At 38.1% G+C, this 16,644-nt stretch overlaps 4 protein-coding genes and 1 non-coding gene across 8 annotated transcripts; 3 read left to right on the top strand and 2 right to left on the bottom strand.

The window, feature by feature from the left end:
* The first annotated feature begins 1,208 nt into the window (after positions 1–1,208).
* LOC125218938 (uracil phosphoribosyltransferase) lies at positions 1,209–5,101 on the top strand. Of its 2 annotated transcripts, none has more exons than XM_048120747.1 (13): positions 1,209–1,397; positions 1,515–1,604; positions 1,696–1,774; positions 2,009–2,067; positions 2,361–2,438; positions 2,670–2,751; positions 3,050–3,098; positions 3,316–3,377; positions 3,756–3,823; positions 4,334–4,389; positions 4,465–4,512; positions 4,615–4,715; positions 4,877–5,101. In XM_048120747.1, exons 1-12 carry the CDS (start codon positions 1,275–1,277, stop codon positions 4,664–4,666), a joined length of 846 nt encoding a protein of 281 aa, XP_047976704.1. In that variant the 5' UTR covers positions 1,209–1,274; the 3' UTR covers positions 4,667–4,715; positions 4,877–5,101. The 2 variants fall into 2 exon arrangements, with proteins under 2 accessions (XP_047976704.1, XP_047976705.1); XM_048120748.1 differs by having other exon boundaries at positions 1,289–1,397; positions 1,487–1,604.
* Positions 5,102–6,993: 1,892 nt separating this feature from the next.
* LOC125185220 (PRA1 family protein A1-like) lies at positions 6,994–9,618 on the bottom strand. Of its 2 annotated transcripts, none has more exons than XM_048081719.1 (8): positions 9,261–9,618; positions 9,073–9,113; positions 8,895–8,973; positions 8,663–8,749; positions 8,459–8,547; positions 8,303–8,374; positions 8,100–8,223; positions 6,994–7,309 (listed from the first exon to the last, which is right to left on the bottom strand). In XM_048081719.1, exons 1-7 carry the CDS (start codon positions 9,416–9,418, stop codon positions 8,120–8,122), a joined length of 630 nt encoding a protein of 209 aa, XP_047937676.1. In that variant the 5' UTR covers positions 9,419–9,618; the 3' UTR covers positions 6,994–7,309; positions 8,100–8,119. The 2 variants fall into 2 exon arrangements, with proteins under 2 accessions (XP_047937676.1, XP_047937675.1); XM_048081718.1 differs by having other exon boundaries at positions 8,076–8,223; positions 9,261–9,614.
* Positions 9,619–9,641: 23 nt separating this feature from the next.
* TRNAV-CAC lies at positions 9,642–9,715 on the bottom strand. Its single transcript has one exon. It is a non-coding gene; the product is annotated as a tRNA-Val (tRNA).
* Positions 9,716–10,196: 481 nt separating this feature from the next.
* Positions 10,197–14,426, top strand: LOC125224542 (serine/threonine-protein kinase ATG1c-like). Of its 2 annotated transcripts, none has more exons than XM_048127957.1 (13): positions 10,197–10,825; positions 11,039–11,159; positions 11,226–11,284; positions 11,426–11,490; positions 11,654–11,747; positions 11,812–11,892; positions 11,979–12,087; positions 12,185–12,257; positions 12,339–12,658; positions 12,771–13,120; positions 13,267–13,561; positions 13,794–13,864; positions 13,983–14,426. In XM_048127957.1, the coding sequence occupies exons 1-13, from the start codon at positions 10,589–10,591 to the stop codon at positions 14,220–14,222; spliced, it is 2,115 nt and encodes a 704-aa protein (XP_047983914.1). In that variant the 5' UTR covers positions 10,197–10,588; the 3' UTR covers positions 14,223–14,426. The 2 variants fall into 2 exon arrangements, with proteins under 2 accessions (XP_047983914.1, XP_047983913.1); XM_048127956.1 differs by having other exon boundaries at positions 10,199–10,825; positions 12,333–12,658.
* Positions 14,427–14,630: 204 nt separating this feature from the next.
* Positions 14,631–16,618, top strand: LOC125224543 (ABC transporter G family member 23). The gene has a single exon (XM_048127958.1). The coding sequence runs from the start codon at positions 14,635–14,637 to the stop codon at positions 16,534–16,536; it is 1,902 nt and encodes a 633-aa protein (XP_047983915.1). The 5' UTR covers positions 14,631–14,634; the 3' UTR covers positions 16,537–16,618.
* The last annotated feature ends 26 nt before the right edge of the window (positions 16,619–16,644 follow it).

Below are 16,644 nucleotides of genomic sequence, written 5' to 3'. Positions count from 1 at the left end.
CAAATCGAGCTTTGATTTTTATGAATTTTGTGAAATTAAAAACTTCAATAACATTTTTTAATGTATTAGAGCCAAACGAATATATAAATCAAAACGAACAACGTTAGTCAAACGAGAGTGGTGCTCACATAAGTATGTAACATATCATTTCTCTGCTATATTAATACTAATTGAGTATATTACAATCGAACATTAATTAAAAATAATCTGATATTCTAATGATATAAGTATATTTAATTTTTTATTTTTTTTATAAAATACTAGGGATGTTAGCTCAATTCATTATAGCATGCAATACATTTGACGTTGATGTATGATATACTAATATTACTTGATTTATGGTTTTAATTTTAAGAATTTCTTAAAGTTGTAAAATTAAAAATGTCAATAATATATTTTATGTATTAATATCAAACTAAACGTATAAATCAAAACAAGCGACACGTGCCTTAAAGGAGCGTGGTGCTCGCGAATGGTGCTCACATAAGGTATGTAGCATATTATTCCTCGTATATTATACTCTCTCTGTCCCCTTAAAATAGAAATTCTTTCTCTTTTTTTCTGTTCCTTAAAAATAAAAACTTTATCCAAAGAAAGACTCATTTTCCACTGAGTACACTTTCTTTTCTATATTTTATAGAATAAATGTCAAATGTGGTCCCTAACATATGGTCGTTTTATCAATTTGGTCCTTAACATTATCTTTTTGATTATTTGGTCCCTCACAAATAAACTCGGACCCGAATCGGTCCTCACTTAACAGAACCGTCAAAAAATAGACGATGACCACAATTTGACTATATTAAATTACTAATGGTAATTAATTATACCTAATTATAATTCTTTTTCTATTAGCAAAATTGGAAAAAAGATAGTATCAGTTGCAAAATGAAATGAATAATTTATAATTTAATAGGAATTAAGAATTATAATTAGGTACAATTAATTACCATTAGTAATTTAATATAGTCAAATTGCAATCACCGTCTATTTTTTGACGGTTCTGTTAAGTGAGGACCGATTCGGGTCCGAGTTTATTTGTGAGGGACTAAATAATCAAAATGATAATGTTAAGAACCAAATTGATAAAACAGTCATATGTTAGGGACCACATTTGAGTTTTTACTCTACTTTCTATTTTACTTTTTGATAGTAGGCTACTAGCTAGGCTTAAATAATAGGAGTATATTTTTGGAAATGTGAGGAAAGGAAATATCTGCAGGAAAGATAACCGATTCGCTCTCATATTACAAAACTGTTTTGGATTGAAGAAAATGGGATTCGGCATTATGAATTCACCGGTTCTGCGATATCCATGCTATAATTGTCTCTTCACGTCGTCGCTCCAACACCCACCCGCATTCAATCCAACCTCCCCTCATATAATTATTCCCAAGGTTCGTCGCTATTATGCACGTCGCTACCATTAATAGTATTTTCATTTATTTCCTTAATTAAACCCTAACTTTTTAGGAAACTTTTTCAGATTGTTTAATATTTGTAGCACTCACCAGGTTTTGAGCTCGGATTTTCGTAAACGGCGCAGCAATTGTCAAGCGACGGCGGATAAATCTGGTGTGTCACCGTCTGGGAACAGAATGTTGGTTAGTTTGTTTGATTGAATGCTCATAATTTTGATGACTTATTTGGAATTGAGTATGTTGAATTGAAAAGGTTTGTTGTTGGACTTGGTAGGTGTTCGTCCCGCCGCACCCTTTAATTAAGCATTGGATTTCAGTTCTTCGGAATGAGCAGACGCCTTGTCCCGTATTCAGTAAGTCCAACATTTGCTCAAATTTTGTTAGTAGAAAATTGCATTGGTCGCCTTAGGATTATATTAGAAGAGGTGAATCTTGAATTTTAGTACTAGTAGTTTACTGAATTAGCTGTGGAATATGCTTAAGTATCCCAAATTCATGAAGGTTTCTTCTTCTAGGCTTCCTTGTCTTGTCTCGTTGTTTGTTTCCTTTTCTTTTTCTTCTTTAATTGTTCGACTGTGCTGTTTCAGAGAACGCTATGGCGGAGCTTGGGAGGTTGCTGATATATGAGGCATCTAGGGAGTGGCTGGTTAGCTTTCACAGCTCCTATTTTGGATAACTGATGCTGCCTTCTGTTTTTATTCCTTATTGATAATTGATATACTGCATGTTAACGGGAAGTAAAAAAAATTAAATAAAAAAGAAGATAACTTTGATGACAATGCATGAATATCATGAAATGGGAAGACTGCATAAGCAATGTGAACACTTGTTGTTTATTTAGAAAGTATTTCAAGCATAGGCTTAAGCTTATTACTAGAGTATTTATCTTTGCATATGCTAATTAGTTGCAAGTTTTGTGTTTTTATGAATTACTGGCAGCCAACTATTAGCGGAGAGATCCAGTCGCCAATGGGTGCTACCGCAGTGGAATTTATTGATCCAAGGGAACCCATTTCAGTTAGTCTCTATCTCTCTGAAACACACACACACACACTCTGTCTTCCATCATCATTCTTCTTTCTCTTCCAACCTTTTATATGATTCTGTTGTTCTTAGGTATAAATTGTGGAGTAATATGTAGGAAACAATGTGTGCATGCGCATGTGTGTGTGTGTGAGTTTATGGCTATAATTTTGCTTTGGTAGTTGGATTTTGGGATTAAGACTTGAGGGAATCATTATCCTACAGATTGTGCCTATATTGAGAGCTGGCCTGGCTTTAGCAGAGCATGCACCATCAGTTTTGCCAGCTACAAATACATATCATTTAGGTATGGATATGTTGTTTTTCTTATGATTACTAGAAAATGGATTGCATTTCAATAATTGCAAGTTGTACATGTAATGTATCACTAAATACCACTTTTCCCTCTTGGAGTGTATAACTTTTAAGCACTCTGGTTATGGTTTCATACTTAACGAATTCTTAGTTGTTTATGTAGTTGTCTACTCATGCATTATCTTTGATCCACTGATTTATAAATTTTGTATTTTAATTAACTCATGTTTGTCCTACTTAAATTGCCTTTTCACTGGATCTTTGCATTTTATTTGAACTAATAATGCTAGGCATCAGCAGAGATGAAGAAACACTTCAGCCATCTGTATATTTGAACAAGTAAGTGCCGTTTGCAGAAAAAAATTTATCGGGGTTAAGTAGATTAAATGTGGTCTATATGTTTCAAACCCTTTCTAGTGCGCTGTACTCTTAATTATATAATTGCACGCTCAATTGAATGTTTTCATTTGGATAGATTTGCCTCCAGTTTCTTCCTTTTTTGAATAGTGAGGTCAGGCTTTTCATTAGTCTAATCGATTTTATACTTGTAAAACAGGTTACCAGATAAATTTGCAGAAGGTTCTCGAGTTTTTGTTGTTGATCCCATGCTTGCAACAGGTATAGATTTTCAGATATCATCATTTGTTATTGCTGATATTATGCAGTTATTTATTGTCCTAAGATTTACTTGGAAGGTAGATTCAGGCAAGTCTGCAGTTTGGTATTCGGTTAGAATCAATGCTATATACTTTATATGGGTTGCCCTTCAGCTGCAAGAAAGCCTTCTCTATGTAAAGCTCATTAGGTGGGCCACATATAGAGGAGTTATGCAAATATATGTATAGTATACTTTCCTGTAAAGTATAGCTATTTGGTAGTAATAGGTTAAAGCATTCAAAGAGCACAAAGGATTTTACTCAATGTTGCTGCATGCGTGCACTTCAAATTAAGTATATTTGGTGATATGGTTTAATGTTTCTTCTCATAATGTTTCAGGTGGTACAGTGGTTGCAGCTATACAATTGATAAAGGACCGAGGGGTTGACAATAAGCAAATAAAAGTGGTTGGTTTTCAATGTTAATCAAATGCTTCCATCTTAATTCACATTTGTGGCCATAACATTGTTCGATTAACTTGTGTGTGTCCCCTTCATCCTCAGTTCTGTTTGTCATAAAATCCTAATGACCCCTGGCTGACATGGCTCTAACCAGGGTTGCCATGAGCACGGGGCTCTGACAGGAATCGCCCCGAGGTGGCTGGGGCGAGTGATATTCAAGGGGCAAGCCTGGGGCAATTTCAAATGCCTAAACTCTTCAAATCTTATCAAATCTTTTATCCTAAAACAACTCAAATATAATTAATGTTCAAATCCGATATTCTCCTACTTCTTCAACTTAAGTTCTTCGTGAATATCACTGGAAAATGAGAACACACATCTGCTAGTGCGCCCCGATTCAAGGGGCGACCTGCCTGTCACCCAGTGTGCCCCGCGCTCCTGTCAACACTGGTTCTAACATTTTCTTTTCCCACCGCATGTACAATATTCACTGGTTGCGTGAATTGTTTGATACAGATAGCCGCTGTTGCTGCTCCTCCTGCCCTTCAAAAATTGAGCGAGAAGTTCCCCGGGTAAATTTATCTATGGGACCCTATATTCTTGCTTTTGCAAGGTATGGGTTAAATAACCCTCTTACTGTTTCTCAGGCTTCATGTGTATGCTGGAATCCTTGACCCTACCGTAAACGAGAAAGGGTAGGCTAATATTTCAAGGGAGCTAATCAATCGCAGCATGGCTTGCTTACATTGAGTTCTTTTTTTATCGTTTTGGTTCATTTCCTAATTGTCATTTTTCAGGTTCATAATTCCCGGACTTGGAGATGCTGGTGACCGGAGCTTCGGCACATAAATCTGGATTTTAGCCTATTTTCAGTACCCCCAATTTTGTTTTAAGCAAGGTACGCCAGTCTCTGCCTAAAATTTTCGAAGTTATTGACGACTCAATTTATTTCATGAATAGAAATGAGTTTGATATTTCATTGAAACCTTGAAATCATTCAATGAAAAACGTTAGTACAATTTTTTGACTGACTTAAGTTAATTGAACACATGTCTTCAGGTAATTCTATCGTGTATTCAAATCAAGCCCACCGGTGATCACTTACAATTTGCGCCTTAAGAAATGGAGTGTAAAAAAAATATTTTCTACCATCACAAATATCATTCAGTTCCATATAATTTGCATGTGGCTTGAATTTCATGACCTTATATTATTTTGATTTTGTTACCTTTGTAAGGCACTTATTTTACACTATTTGCATATTTGTAAATTATTTTGCGGTAATCAATTCATGGCAAATAATTACTATATCACATATTAAAAATAAAATTGTACTTCCGTACTGTATTAGAAATAGTAGTACTCCTTGTATCCGCACGTAGGAGTCTCAATTGAGTTTGACACGGGTTAAAAATATTCTCTATAAATTAATGTGGATGGAAAAGATAATGGAATGTGGATCTCATTATATTTCTTTTGTCCATCAAAAATAGTCCTATGGGTGGAAGGTAGATGTTTTCATGGCATGATGGTTAATAGAGATACTTCTTTTTGCCACATAGATTAAAAATAGTGTGTTAAATGGATGGTGAATAAAGTAAGAGAGAAGGTAAAAGAGTGTTATTTTTTGTTAAAAATAGAAATGACTCAATTATCTTGGAACTTTTCAAAATAGAAAAATGACTCAATTAACATGGAACGAAGGAATATGAATTAAATTGATCATTTTCTTTTGCTATTTATTGCTTCAGTTTTGTTTTTTCTTACTTGTAAGCCATTTTCTTTCTCTGGGCCATTTTTTCTCAATTAGTTAGATCAAACAAACTCAGTTTGGTACTAAGTTAAGAAAATTGTATTAACACCAAAGGAGTAGACTATTCATACAAGAGAAGAAGGGAAAAAAAAAAAAAAAAAAAAAAAAAAAAAAAAAAAAAAAAAAAAAAAAAAAAAAAAACCAAAGCAAACTATAATCCATCTACAACATCTAAAGCAAGAACCAATCCCTAATTTATCTATCTTTGCACTATAATCCTACAACCAGGAAGGTTAAACAAACTAGACACCAAAGTATCCACCGTCGCAGCTGCAGGCGCCAGTGCTGCTGCTGTTGGTTCCGTGCGGCAGCGGCTTGCTGCTCAGGCAACAGCAAACCAAGCCGATCAACAAGATGAAGCCACATGCTGAGACCAAAGCTTGAGCCCATTGCTCATAATATCCCATCACTTTCTCCAGTTTAGCCTCCACCTTTAGTTATCTCAGCTGTTGCTGGTCCCATCCAGGATTATATCTGTATCTAATGTTGAGAGTTGAGAGTGCGTAGCGTGTATATATATGTGTAGCATGGTAATATTATTAATATTTGAAATCTAGGAGATGTTATGTAGTGCACATGGGTGAGACCTAACAGCGACACTGCCTGAAATCTGCTTTAATATACCAACTTTCATACACCTATTTAATTGCATTTTCTTTGTAGATTTGGTTAATCCGTGCTCTAAGGACATAGATATCGTCTTAAAAGAGCTGATAATAATGGTTCTTTAACAAAAAGAGCACGGTAAAATTAAAGAATCGGAACAGTTTTTTGTTTTCTACATGTGCTGGCCAGGCCAGCTGAATCTGATCATATATTCTTGCACCTTTTTTGGAATGGGGCTTTGCCTTTTGAGTTCCTTTTTTCTTGTAGAATACAAAGATAGAGTGAAATGCTTGCATTTGTATATGCAATCAATCTTTGGATTTTATGTTGCAATTGTTGCCAATCCATATTCGAATTTGCTCCAATTGAATTAGCCAATGTTTGTGGAGTCTCATTTGAGGTGCAAGTTGGATTTTTGTAGCATCAAATTGCACATTTATCTTTTGTACTGACTATAATTAGATGGTGCTTTCTTGGTGCTCAGCTGTCTTGCGGAATTCCCCTCTTTTGTGCCTGCGTTGTTATTTCCTTTATTTTGCTTTTTTATTGCTTATCATTTGTTTAATTCTGACCTGATGTCTGACCCCATGCTTTCTTAATTAATCTATGAAAAGGGCTAATCACTCTTGTTGATGTGTTGTCATTCCACAACCGACTTCTTTTTTTCCTTTTAAAATCGACTTCATGGTCGCACTTTAATATGTTTGCAATTGCATATTCTCGTAATGTCACAAGCAAGAAAAACTAACAAAGTCAGTAAGCAATAAAACACCACAAAAAACATCCCAAAAATACATGTTTCTAACACAATTTAGGTCAAAGTTGCTATTACTTTATACACGGCACTACACTGATAAGAGGTGGACTTCTATACAACACAACAAGAAATCTTTGAATATAAATTCCAAAGATTTCTCAATACTGAATCATATGGAATCCAACAGCTTTACAATGTTCTATCTGTAATCTTTGCAGAACATGCTCCATGAGAATTGACAGCCACGCAGAAATGAGCCAGAGAACATAACACCCCATCTTCATAAGCACACCAATCCCACAAGGAGAATGGGAAGCTGAAAAAGATGAGGTATTTCATCGGTCAATATGGTGAAGATTAATATGAACAAAGGTTTATTCATTTAGTTCACTCTGGGGTGTGACTTATCGAAAAAGTAAGGAAGATATGCTTGAACAAGTCAAATTATCATCCTTGGCTTGTTCCACAAAAACTCTAGATTTACCATGCACAAGAATGGAACATATATCAGGGAAACAAAATGTACATGTTATCTTATGACAATGAAAAATACTATGGTTATCTTTCTTCTCAGAAAACAGATATTCAAAACAACCTTACAACAGAAGATAGATATTCATAAATGTGAAATGGCCAATCATATATATACTCGATTTCCTAGAAGTGGAAGGTGAATAAATTGATAGTAGTATAAAACTATCACACAGGTAGCTTTTACATCCATGCCGTATATTTATAACTGATTTAAAACCCCCCAAGACTCTTACAATCATACATCATATGAAGTTGCAAAATGATGTAAGGATGTCAAGAAGCACTTTGTACATAAACAGATATATTAAGATCCAACTGAAGAGACCGCAAATAACACTATGACCACATATGTCACTCACTTGGCTGGGACAAGTATGCAGAATATAACTATCCCAATTCCCAAGCTACCCTGACAATTTCTAAGAAACTTTAAAATTCTGGAACTGTAAGAAATCCATTTCATACGCAGTGCAACAAAATGCAATCATAATCAATTAAACATATAGAAATATACTGTCTTGAGTAAATGTAAAGATTAGATATTATACCATTCTCAGGGTAAAGAAACTGACATGTGCTCAGCTACCACAAGCTACAGCTCACTATAATTGCGCCAAACTGCGCGGAATTCTTCACGGAATGTATTCAGCCGAGCTTTCAGGTTTGGCGTTCTAAAGCTAGCATGAATGAGGGTGGCTGAGAGAGAGAGAAAGAGGTCAGAGATGTACAAAAGCTTCAACCCAGAAAAGTATATGAAACTAATGGGTAAATTTACCAAGTAGACCGACAGTTAACGCCCACAAGACAGTAACAATGCCACAAGAGATGAACCAAAGGATGCAGCTCACTGCAGAGAGAAGTATTACATATTATTACCAGCATTAAGCTGTTACTTAAAAATTACCAATAAATAGGTCTAAAAATCTCATACCTATGGAAAATGCCAAGGAAAATATCCAGCGTGGCCATCCACATATATGTATGGATCGTCTAGAAGATGGGCGCCCACGAATAACAGGCCTAACTCAATTATCTAAATTAGGAGCTAAACGAATAACAGGCCTAACTCAATTATAACCCTAAGTTAGGAGCATAATTTAGCGCTAAACAATTGTCGAGATGTAATAATGCTTACGTAAGGGGAGGTCTCATTTTGGCAGCTAGATGTGGTGAAAATTGACGAACAGTTCTTGTGACTTTCTCATTAAAAGTGCCTGCAAAGCTAAATGCACAAATATCTTGCAATATAAGAAAGCAGAGAACAAAAATAAGCATATCCAAAAGAAACATATGATTGTCTAATCAAACGCACTCTGTGTTACAATAAGGGGGAAAAAGCACAGGTCTTGCAACAATGTAATCCATACCTATCATTTAGGAAAGCAATGCTCAGAGCTGCCATCAAAGCTGCAACAATTGCTAGCGGCCTCCTAAGAAACCCCAACCCTGAAATTACCATCCATAGCAGTCCATTACTATAATTCAAGTAATGACATAATCATATGAGCACGCACACAAACAAACATCCGCCATCAATTGTCTTACCAAGAATGAAAACAATCATGATGAAATAATTGGTCCGGTAACTGCAAAAATAAGATGATAATTGCTCTTCAATAACTGATTTCACTCAATTACTTGAAACAGGGAAAAATAGCAACTGGAAGAGTAGAATGAAATTGAAATTGAAAAAATGAATCGATGAGAAAAAAGCATAAGGAGAAGGATCGAACTAGTAGAGGTTGCATTTGAGGCGACTGTTCCATTTGGCATAAGAGCGCGGAAGAGTGAATCGGGAGAAGAAGTCGGAGAATGGACGCGGCGGGGAGGACCAGTCGACTTCTCGAAGCGCCTCCACCAGATCCTCAGCAGTGACGTTGCTCCAATCCATCCGCCCAGGACAATTAATTGGGAGAAACCCTAGGCAAGGAAACAAAAACAAAAACAAAAGGAAAACTATGGATTGAAGAAAGAGGCACGCTGCTGCTGACAGAGAGGTGGATTGCGTGGTGGACTAATTTGGTGATAAGTCAGAGAGAGAGAGGACCAAGTTTGAAGAGAGAGAGAGAGATGGAGATGTTCAGAAGCCAAAAAAAAGGCGCAACATAAAGGTATGTCTGAGCCCGAGTTCGAACCGGGGACCTCTAGTGTGTGAGACTAGCGTGATAACCGACTACACCACCCAGACAGCTTGTTCATTGCATAATGAAATATATATATAGAAATAAATATTTATTTAGTCTAGATTTTTTGAAATTTGAAAAACATAGTACTCCCTCCGTCCCACAAAAGATGTCACACTTGTGTGACGGTACGAGATTTTGTTTTATGTGTTAAATGAAGAGAGAATATAATTTTCATATTTATGTGTGAGAGAAGTTTTTCAAAAAAAGGAAAATGTGACATCTTTTGTGGAACAAACTAAAAAAAAAAATATAATATTTTTTGTGGGATAAAAGGAAACAGAAAATATCAAAATAGCATACACAGACTTTTGTTAAAGCGCTCCGTATGGAGCTATTAAATTCATCCCTGAATTATATGAACTCAGCTTCGTACAAATGGATAGGTAGTTGCGTCATAATGGTATTTATGTAACACGATATTCAATAACAGTGCTGCGATCTGGTATTTTTTTTGGGAGAATTATCAAAGTCTTCAACTCAGCCCGTATTCAGGGCCAGACCGCATAGAATCATTTTTTTTCCATCCAATAGATTCTAAATTAATCAATTATTGATTATTGAAGCATTATTGTTTATTTAAGTTGAATTGTGTAACGTGAAGAAACAATTTTGTTTACTGCCAAAGCCATCAAAATCTGTAAACAAAACAATTCGGAAACGGCATTCAGAAATCTCATTCTTCAACACTTTGCAGCAACTTTTGTCGATTAAAGCCACTGATTAACTTCATCCCCATAGCTCAAACTAAAAAAGGCGAAAAAGAAGAAGAAAAAAGAGCAAAAGACAACCGAATTCTTTTTCCCTTTACCTGTTCATCCTTCAATTTTGATTTGTCTTGTCTTGTGCAGAGGTTTGGATGCTCCATTTAGTTCGCGATGGCGCAGAGGGGCTACTACGTGGTGGGGGATTATGTGGTGGGCAAGCAGATTGGGGCGGGCTCCTTCTCCACGGTGTGGCACGCGCGCCACCGCGTCCACGGCACCGAAGTCGCCATCAAAGAGATCGCTACCTCTCGACTGAACCCCAAATTGCAGGACAGCTTGAAGTCGGAGATCGTCATTCTTAAGAAAATCAATCACCCCAACATCATCCGTTTGCACGATATGCTCGAGGTCTTAAACCTACTTTCTCCATTTCGAATTGTTATTCCTTTTTAGTCATCGATTTTCATTTGTCAGCCTGACTTGATGGATTTCAAATTCAGAAAAATCTAATTATTAAAGCAAGGATTTTTGGAGGGGAAGTGAAATTCAATATGTCCTGTTTTCCATTAATGTCACCATACATTCTTATGCGCAGCAGTCAATTTGTTGCGATATTTTCAGGAGCCAGGAAAGATGTACATTGTTTTGGAGTATTGCAGAGGAGGTGACCTTTCAATTCATCTTCAACGACTCCAAGGAGGAATCTCCGAGGCAACTACAAAGCGCTTTATGCAGCAACTAGGTATCACTTATTGTTTTGCCCTCTTCCGTATGCTGAGGGTTTCTTCATAATTTTAATGATATGCAGCTGAGGGTCTCAAAGTTCTCCGTGAAAACAATCTTATACACCGCGACTTAAAGCCTCAGGTGTGCATTGCAACAAACTTTAAAACTTACTTTTTCTCTGTAGTGAGGTTCTTATAGTCTTTAATCAATCAATTGTTCCAAATGTAACCATAATTTGAATAGTTGTTATGAACTGAAATAGTGTGCCTGAATCCTTCACAGAATCTCCTTCTTTCATCTAATGGTGACAACAGCATCCTGAAGATTGCTGATTTCGGCTTTGCAAGGCATGACTATTTTCTCTTGAATCTTGTATTTCTGGTCATTATAGTGATGTTGCTAGTCAAGTATGATGACATAGTAGCATAAATTTACTCTCTGTAACTTGTATGGATACAAACCAAAGTAAAGCTTGAAATTTGAAACAAAAGAATTCTTTCGTTCTGCCAGATCTCTACAACCTTTAGGCCTTGCAGAAACTTTGTGTGGTTCACCACTATACATGGCTCCCGAAATAATGCAGCTCCAGAGATATGATGCTAAGGTGGCATTCAGTAGTTCACATATTCTAATCCTCTCCTACTCCTAGTATTAACCCAATAAAACAGGCAGATCTCTGGAGTGTTGGTGTCATTCTATTCCAACTTGTAACCGGGAAAACTCCGTTTACAGGAGTTAACCAGATACAGGTATGTTATCTTAGAGTTTGATTGCTTATAAGCTTTTTAGCTGTGTTTTGCTTGTAACAAAACATTGTCCGAACTGCATCCCTCAGCTGCTCCAGAACATCATTAAAGCAACTGATTTGAAGTTCCCACCTGAGGCAAAGGATTTGAATCTGCACTGCATGGATTTGTGCAGAAAGTTGCTGCGGCGCAATCCAGGTATTCCATTCTTAGTGTCAGAATTTATGAAAACTGTATGGTTACTTTATCAAAAAATAAATAAACATATCAATTTGTTGATACCCTTATTTAACAGTGGAGCGGTTGACATTTGAGGAGTTTTTTAACCATCCTTATCTGTCTCAAAGACAACTTGATGAATCATTCAGGTGAATAAAATATGCAAGTTTATTCGATCATGATAATACATATGTTCTTTTATTTTGCAAACTTCTCTTTTGCAGAAACAGGCAATCAGAAAGAGTGTTAGATGGTTTCCCTCTTGCGGGGAATACAGATGAAAGCTTTGACGAAGATTGTTTACCTGAATGTAATACAGCCCAAAGTTTGCATGAAGAGTGTTTACCGTTTAGTCTAGATGAAGAATGCAATGGCACTATTGTCAGTCCATCTTACCCAGAAACAACCACCAAAAAGTCAACGCACGAGAGATTTTCTCCTCATAAAGTAGAAATTACAGGGGCCAGAGTCGACAACCGCCAAGGAAAGCTCAAGGGGTCTCTGAAAACCATGGACATTGATTTACTACTAGATACTCATCCTAAAAAAGGTAGCTATGTTGACAATCTTATATGATTCTTTTGTGGCATAGATTCTTTAAGCACAGCTTATATTGCTTGCTAGCTTTTCATTTCTCCGTCTAATTTGATATGACTCGACAGTCGATGATCCAGTTGAGTCCATCGACAAGGATTATGTGATTGTCCCTGGTTCTCCAATGAAAATTCCATCAGTAGGGCATGCTTTCAAGGCTAGTTATTTTCAGTCTAAATGTGGAAGTGCACCATCTCATCCTGGAGATGTTTCCACTACTCCGTTTCCGATAATTGGGGGACGAACTGGTAAAGTTGATCGTGCACGAGGTATAGAAAGTCGGCTATCTGCTCCTGAGATTTCACATGGATCAGTGAATAATGTATTTAATTTAGAGCTGCCATCAACTGACTACACGATACGGATCAGTTCATTGCAGCGCTTTGCAGCTGCCATCACAGAGTTAGTAAATGATAAGGTAATTTGAGCAATCTTGCTAAATTATGACACTAAATTGTATATCGTCATTAGTTTGAGATGGTATTTTATATCACCTATATAACATATTGAATCTCCCAACTGTCCTATTTGAGGTATGCTAAATATATGGCTCCTATTTTATAGATCAAGGGAGGAATGCAGCTAGAAGCCTTTTCAGTTCAGCTCGTTATTCTTGCTATATGGAAGCAAGCTTTGCACATTTGTCACACTCATGCAGCTTCAGCTATGCATGGAAGTCCAAGCCGTGATGAAACAAGATCAAGAGAAGTCTCTCAGGCTGAGCGTAATTCATCTGGTGAAGAGTTTCTTAATAATATTGCGAATAGGCAGGGGCCAGTTAATATCAGTGAACAGATAGAGAGAGCATTTCTTCAGGAAGTTGAGCACGCTGAGGAACTTGCGAAAGTAATAGAACCTGGTACGAGGACCAACCCTATTAATCTTGTCCATATGCAAGAGTTTTAGGCTCATAGACGCCCGCGATCAAGAACCTGAAATATGAAAGTTTAACATGCTCTTTAATTGGATAACTAATTGAAAAGGATTTGAGGCTATTCCATTTGACATCTCTCTATTCATATCCATGTACTAGATGGATATATATGCTTTATGATTTATTCAGTGACGAAATCACGAGTTTCTTGATTCAGGAAATAAGGAGATCCCAGATGCTATGGAATTAATATATCAATCTGCTCTAGCGTTGGGGAGACACGGAGCAGTAAGTATTAGTTCGTTATTTGCTAGATCCATGAAACACTAAAGTTTTAAAGAAGTTACCAAAAATATTCAAACATGACAGGGTAAAGAATGTGAGATTTTTTGTGGATTGGTTGCAGGTAGATGAATATATGGGTGATACTGAAAGTGCTGTGATTTTCTACTCAAAATCCGTTCACCTATTCCGTTTTCTTCTAGTGGAGGCACCGTGCCTCGCTTTGAATCCTCAATTTTCCCTCACCAACTCGGACCGATACCGGATCGAGAATTACATTAATGCCATCAACAACAGGCATAACATTTCAAGGTCTCAAAAAATTGGTATGTTGAAGGGAGATCATCATCCTAGCTCTTCTTGAAACCGGTGCCGTACCAAGAAAATCACATTAATTTCAATTCTTTATTTTTTTATTTTCACCTTTTTTTCCTTCTGTAAATTCCTAGCAACATGAAAGCATGCCTGTGCTGTATATATATATATTCACACTTTATATTCTTGGAAATCCAAATTTGTACAGACGTTGTAAGCCTATATGGATCAATCTTATCTTGAGTTTATTTTACGCTTCCTTTGAAGTCATAACTATACTAGTATTAGTTTTGGAGAGAGAGGGAGAGTCAACCTCCATGGATGACCAACCATAGCCTAATGTGTCATCTCATGCTGCAATAGTCCTTTGTTGGTTCAACCTCCTCTTCCCAGCTGTAACCTTCTTCTCTTTAAGTCTCCATTTTCCATTTATATTCTCATCATCTTTGTAGCATTCAACAATGGCTACATGCTTCCAACCACCACCATCAGCAACCATAGAAGATGACTCTGTGGTGCTCTTCTCGACGTCGGACTCGCAGGAGGAGTCCACCAGCCAATCCTCCTCCTCCAACCACTCCCCACCCCACCACCACACCCAAACACCTTACAAACTCACAGTCACCAACCTATCCTACACCATTCACAAAAACACATGGTTCTCCGCCCTCGTTTCCGGGGGCGCTAAGTTGCCACCGATCAACATTCTGAAATCCGTCTCCTTCGTCGCGAGAAGCTCCGAGATCCTCGCGGTCGTGGGCCCAAGCGGAACGGGAAAGTCCACCCTCCTTAGAATCGTCTCTGGCCGGGTACGCGACCGAGACTTTGATCCCAAGAGCATCGTCCTCAACGACAACATCGTGGCCAGCCAAGAACATCTTAGAAAGATATGTGGCTTCATTGCTCAAGAAGACACCCTTTTCCCTCTCCTCACGGTTAAAGAAACACTCATGTTCAGTGCCAAGTTCAGGCTAAAGGAGATGACTGCTCGCGACAGAGAAGACAGAGTCGACTGCCTGATGCAAGAGCTCGGACTCGTCCATGTGGCTGATACTTTCGTCGGAGACGAAGACAATCGTGGGATATCCGGAGGAGAGAGGAAGAGAGTCTCCATCGCAGTGGACGTGATCCACGATCCTCCCATTTTGCTTCTCGACGAGCCAACTTCTGGCCTCGACAGCAGCTCGGCTCTCCATGTAGTCGAGCTGCTTTCGTCCATGGCTCAAGGCAGGCAGAGGACCATAATCCTCTCTATTCACCAACCAAGTTACCGGATCCTCCAACGCATTCCAAACTTCTTGATCCTCTCCCACGGCTCAGTCGTCCACAACGGCTCGCTCCAGTCTCTAGAGCTAGCCATCACGAAGCAGGGGTTCAAGATCCCACCACAGATAAACCCTCTCGAGTTCTCAATGGAGATGGTATCCATTCTTGAGGAGTCCTACTCGAAAACGCAGAATACAAATACGTATTCAACGCTGCAGATTGAAAGAGCCAAGAAGGAAGTAGGCAGTGATCCATTTGTTTGGCGATTATATGAGATAATGGTGTTGTGTGTTAGGTTATGGAAGATCATTTACAGAACTAAGCAGCTTTTATTGGCTCGAACGATGCAAGCTCTTGTTGGAGGGTTGGGTTTGGGGAGCGTTTATGTTGGAGTAAGGAAAGACGAAGGCGGAGTTGCAGAGAGATTAGGCCTATTCGCGTTTAGTCTGAGCTTTCTGCTGTCCTCAACTGTGGAAGCTTTGCCTATTTATCTTCAAGAGAGGCATGTGTTGATGAAGGAGGCATCGAGGGGATCGTATAGAGTGTCCTCCTACTTGATCGCAAATACCATCATCTTCTTTCCGTTGTTGTTTGTGGTGGCGATTCTGTTTTCCGTGCCATTGTATTGGATTGTTGGGCTCAACCCTTCGTATTCTGCATTCTTGTTTTTCACGTTGGTTGTGTGGCTGATCGTGCTGATGGCGAGCTCTCTGGTGCTGTTTCTGAGTGTTATATCCCCGGATTTCATATCCGGGAATTCGCTCATCTGCACTGCTTTGGGAGCATTCTTCCTGTTTTCCGGCTACTTCATCCCGAGAGAGTTCATTCCCAAATACTGGCTTTTCATGTATTATGTGTCACTTTATAGGTACCCTCTTGATTCTCTGCTTCTCAACGAGTATTGGAGTGAGAGAGACGAGTGTTTCTCGACAAGGTCTGGCGTGTGTGCGCTCACCGGGAGAGATGTGTTGAAGAGCAGGGGACTGGAGGAGGACACCAGATGGATCAACGTTGCCATCATGCTCGCCTTCTTCGTTTTGTATCGGATACTTTCTTGGGTTCTTCTTACCCGGAAGGTTTCCAAGACAGATCTGTAATGCAATAAAACCAAATCAATTTTTTTTCTCCTGCTTCTATATGTAACAAAGTTGATGAGAGGGGCACTTCTTGTTTCTATAAGCGTGTTATCCTCAAAGAAGCACTAC

This window comes from Salvia hispanica, chromosome 4 (assembly GCF_023119035.1).
Source record: "Salvia hispanica cultivar TCC Black 2014 chromosome 4, UniMelb_Shisp_WGS_1.0, whole genome shotgun sequence".
Taxonomy (NCBI): Eukaryota; Viridiplantae; Streptophyta; class Magnoliopsida; order Lamiales; family Lamiaceae; genus Salvia; species Salvia hispanica.
Note: the sequence above shows the minus strand (reverse complement) of the source record. Positions and strands in the feature narration are given on the sequence as shown.

What these genes read in the sequence shown, in the direction of transcription:
- LOC125224543 (XM_048127958.1), top strand. Translation starts at nt 14,635, where the DNA reads ATGGCTACATGCTTCCAACCACCACCATCAGCAACCATAGAAGATGAC.
- LOC125218938 (XM_048120747.1), top strand. Translation starts at nt 1,275, where the DNA reads ATGGGATTCGGCATTATGAATTCACCGGTTCTGCGATATCCATGCTAT. An exon ending in GACGCCTTGTCCCGTATTCA is followed by an intron (nt 1,775 to 2,008) that starts GTAAGTCCAACA and finishes GTGCTGTTTCAG; the next exon opens with AGAACGCTATGGCGGAGCTT. An exon ending in TGATCCCATGCTTGCAACAG is followed by an intron (nt 3,378 to 3,755) that starts GTATAGATTTTC and finishes ATAATGTTTCAG; the next exon opens with GTGGTACAGTGGTTGCAGCT.
- LOC125224542 (XM_048127956.1), top strand. Translation starts at nt 10,589, where the DNA reads ATGGCGCAGAGGGGCTACTACGTGGTGGGGGATTATGTGGTGGGCAAG. An exon ending in GCGCTTTATGCAGCAACTAG is followed by an intron (nt 11,160 to 11,225) that starts GTATCACTTATT and finishes AATGATATGCAG; the next exon opens with CTGAGGGTCTCAAAGTTCTC. An exon ending in GCTGATTTCGGCTTTGCAAG is followed by an intron (nt 11,491 to 11,653) that starts GCATGACTATTT and finishes TCGTTCTGCCAG; the next exon opens with ATCTCTACAACCTTTAGGCC.
- LOC125185220 (XM_048081719.1), bottom strand. Translation starts at nt 9,418, where the DNA reads ATGGATTGGAGCAACGTCACTGCTGAGGATCTGGTGGAGGCGCTTCGA. An exon ending in CTCAAATGCAACCTCTACTA is followed by an intron (nt 9,114 to 9,260) that starts GTTCGATCCTTC and finishes TTATTTTTGCAG; the next exon opens with TTACCGGACCAATTATTTCA. An exon ending in TTCCTTGGCATTTTCCATAG is followed by an intron (nt 8,375 to 8,458) that starts GTATGAGATTTT and finishes TTCTCTCTGCAG; the next exon opens with TGAGCTGCATCCTTTGGTTC.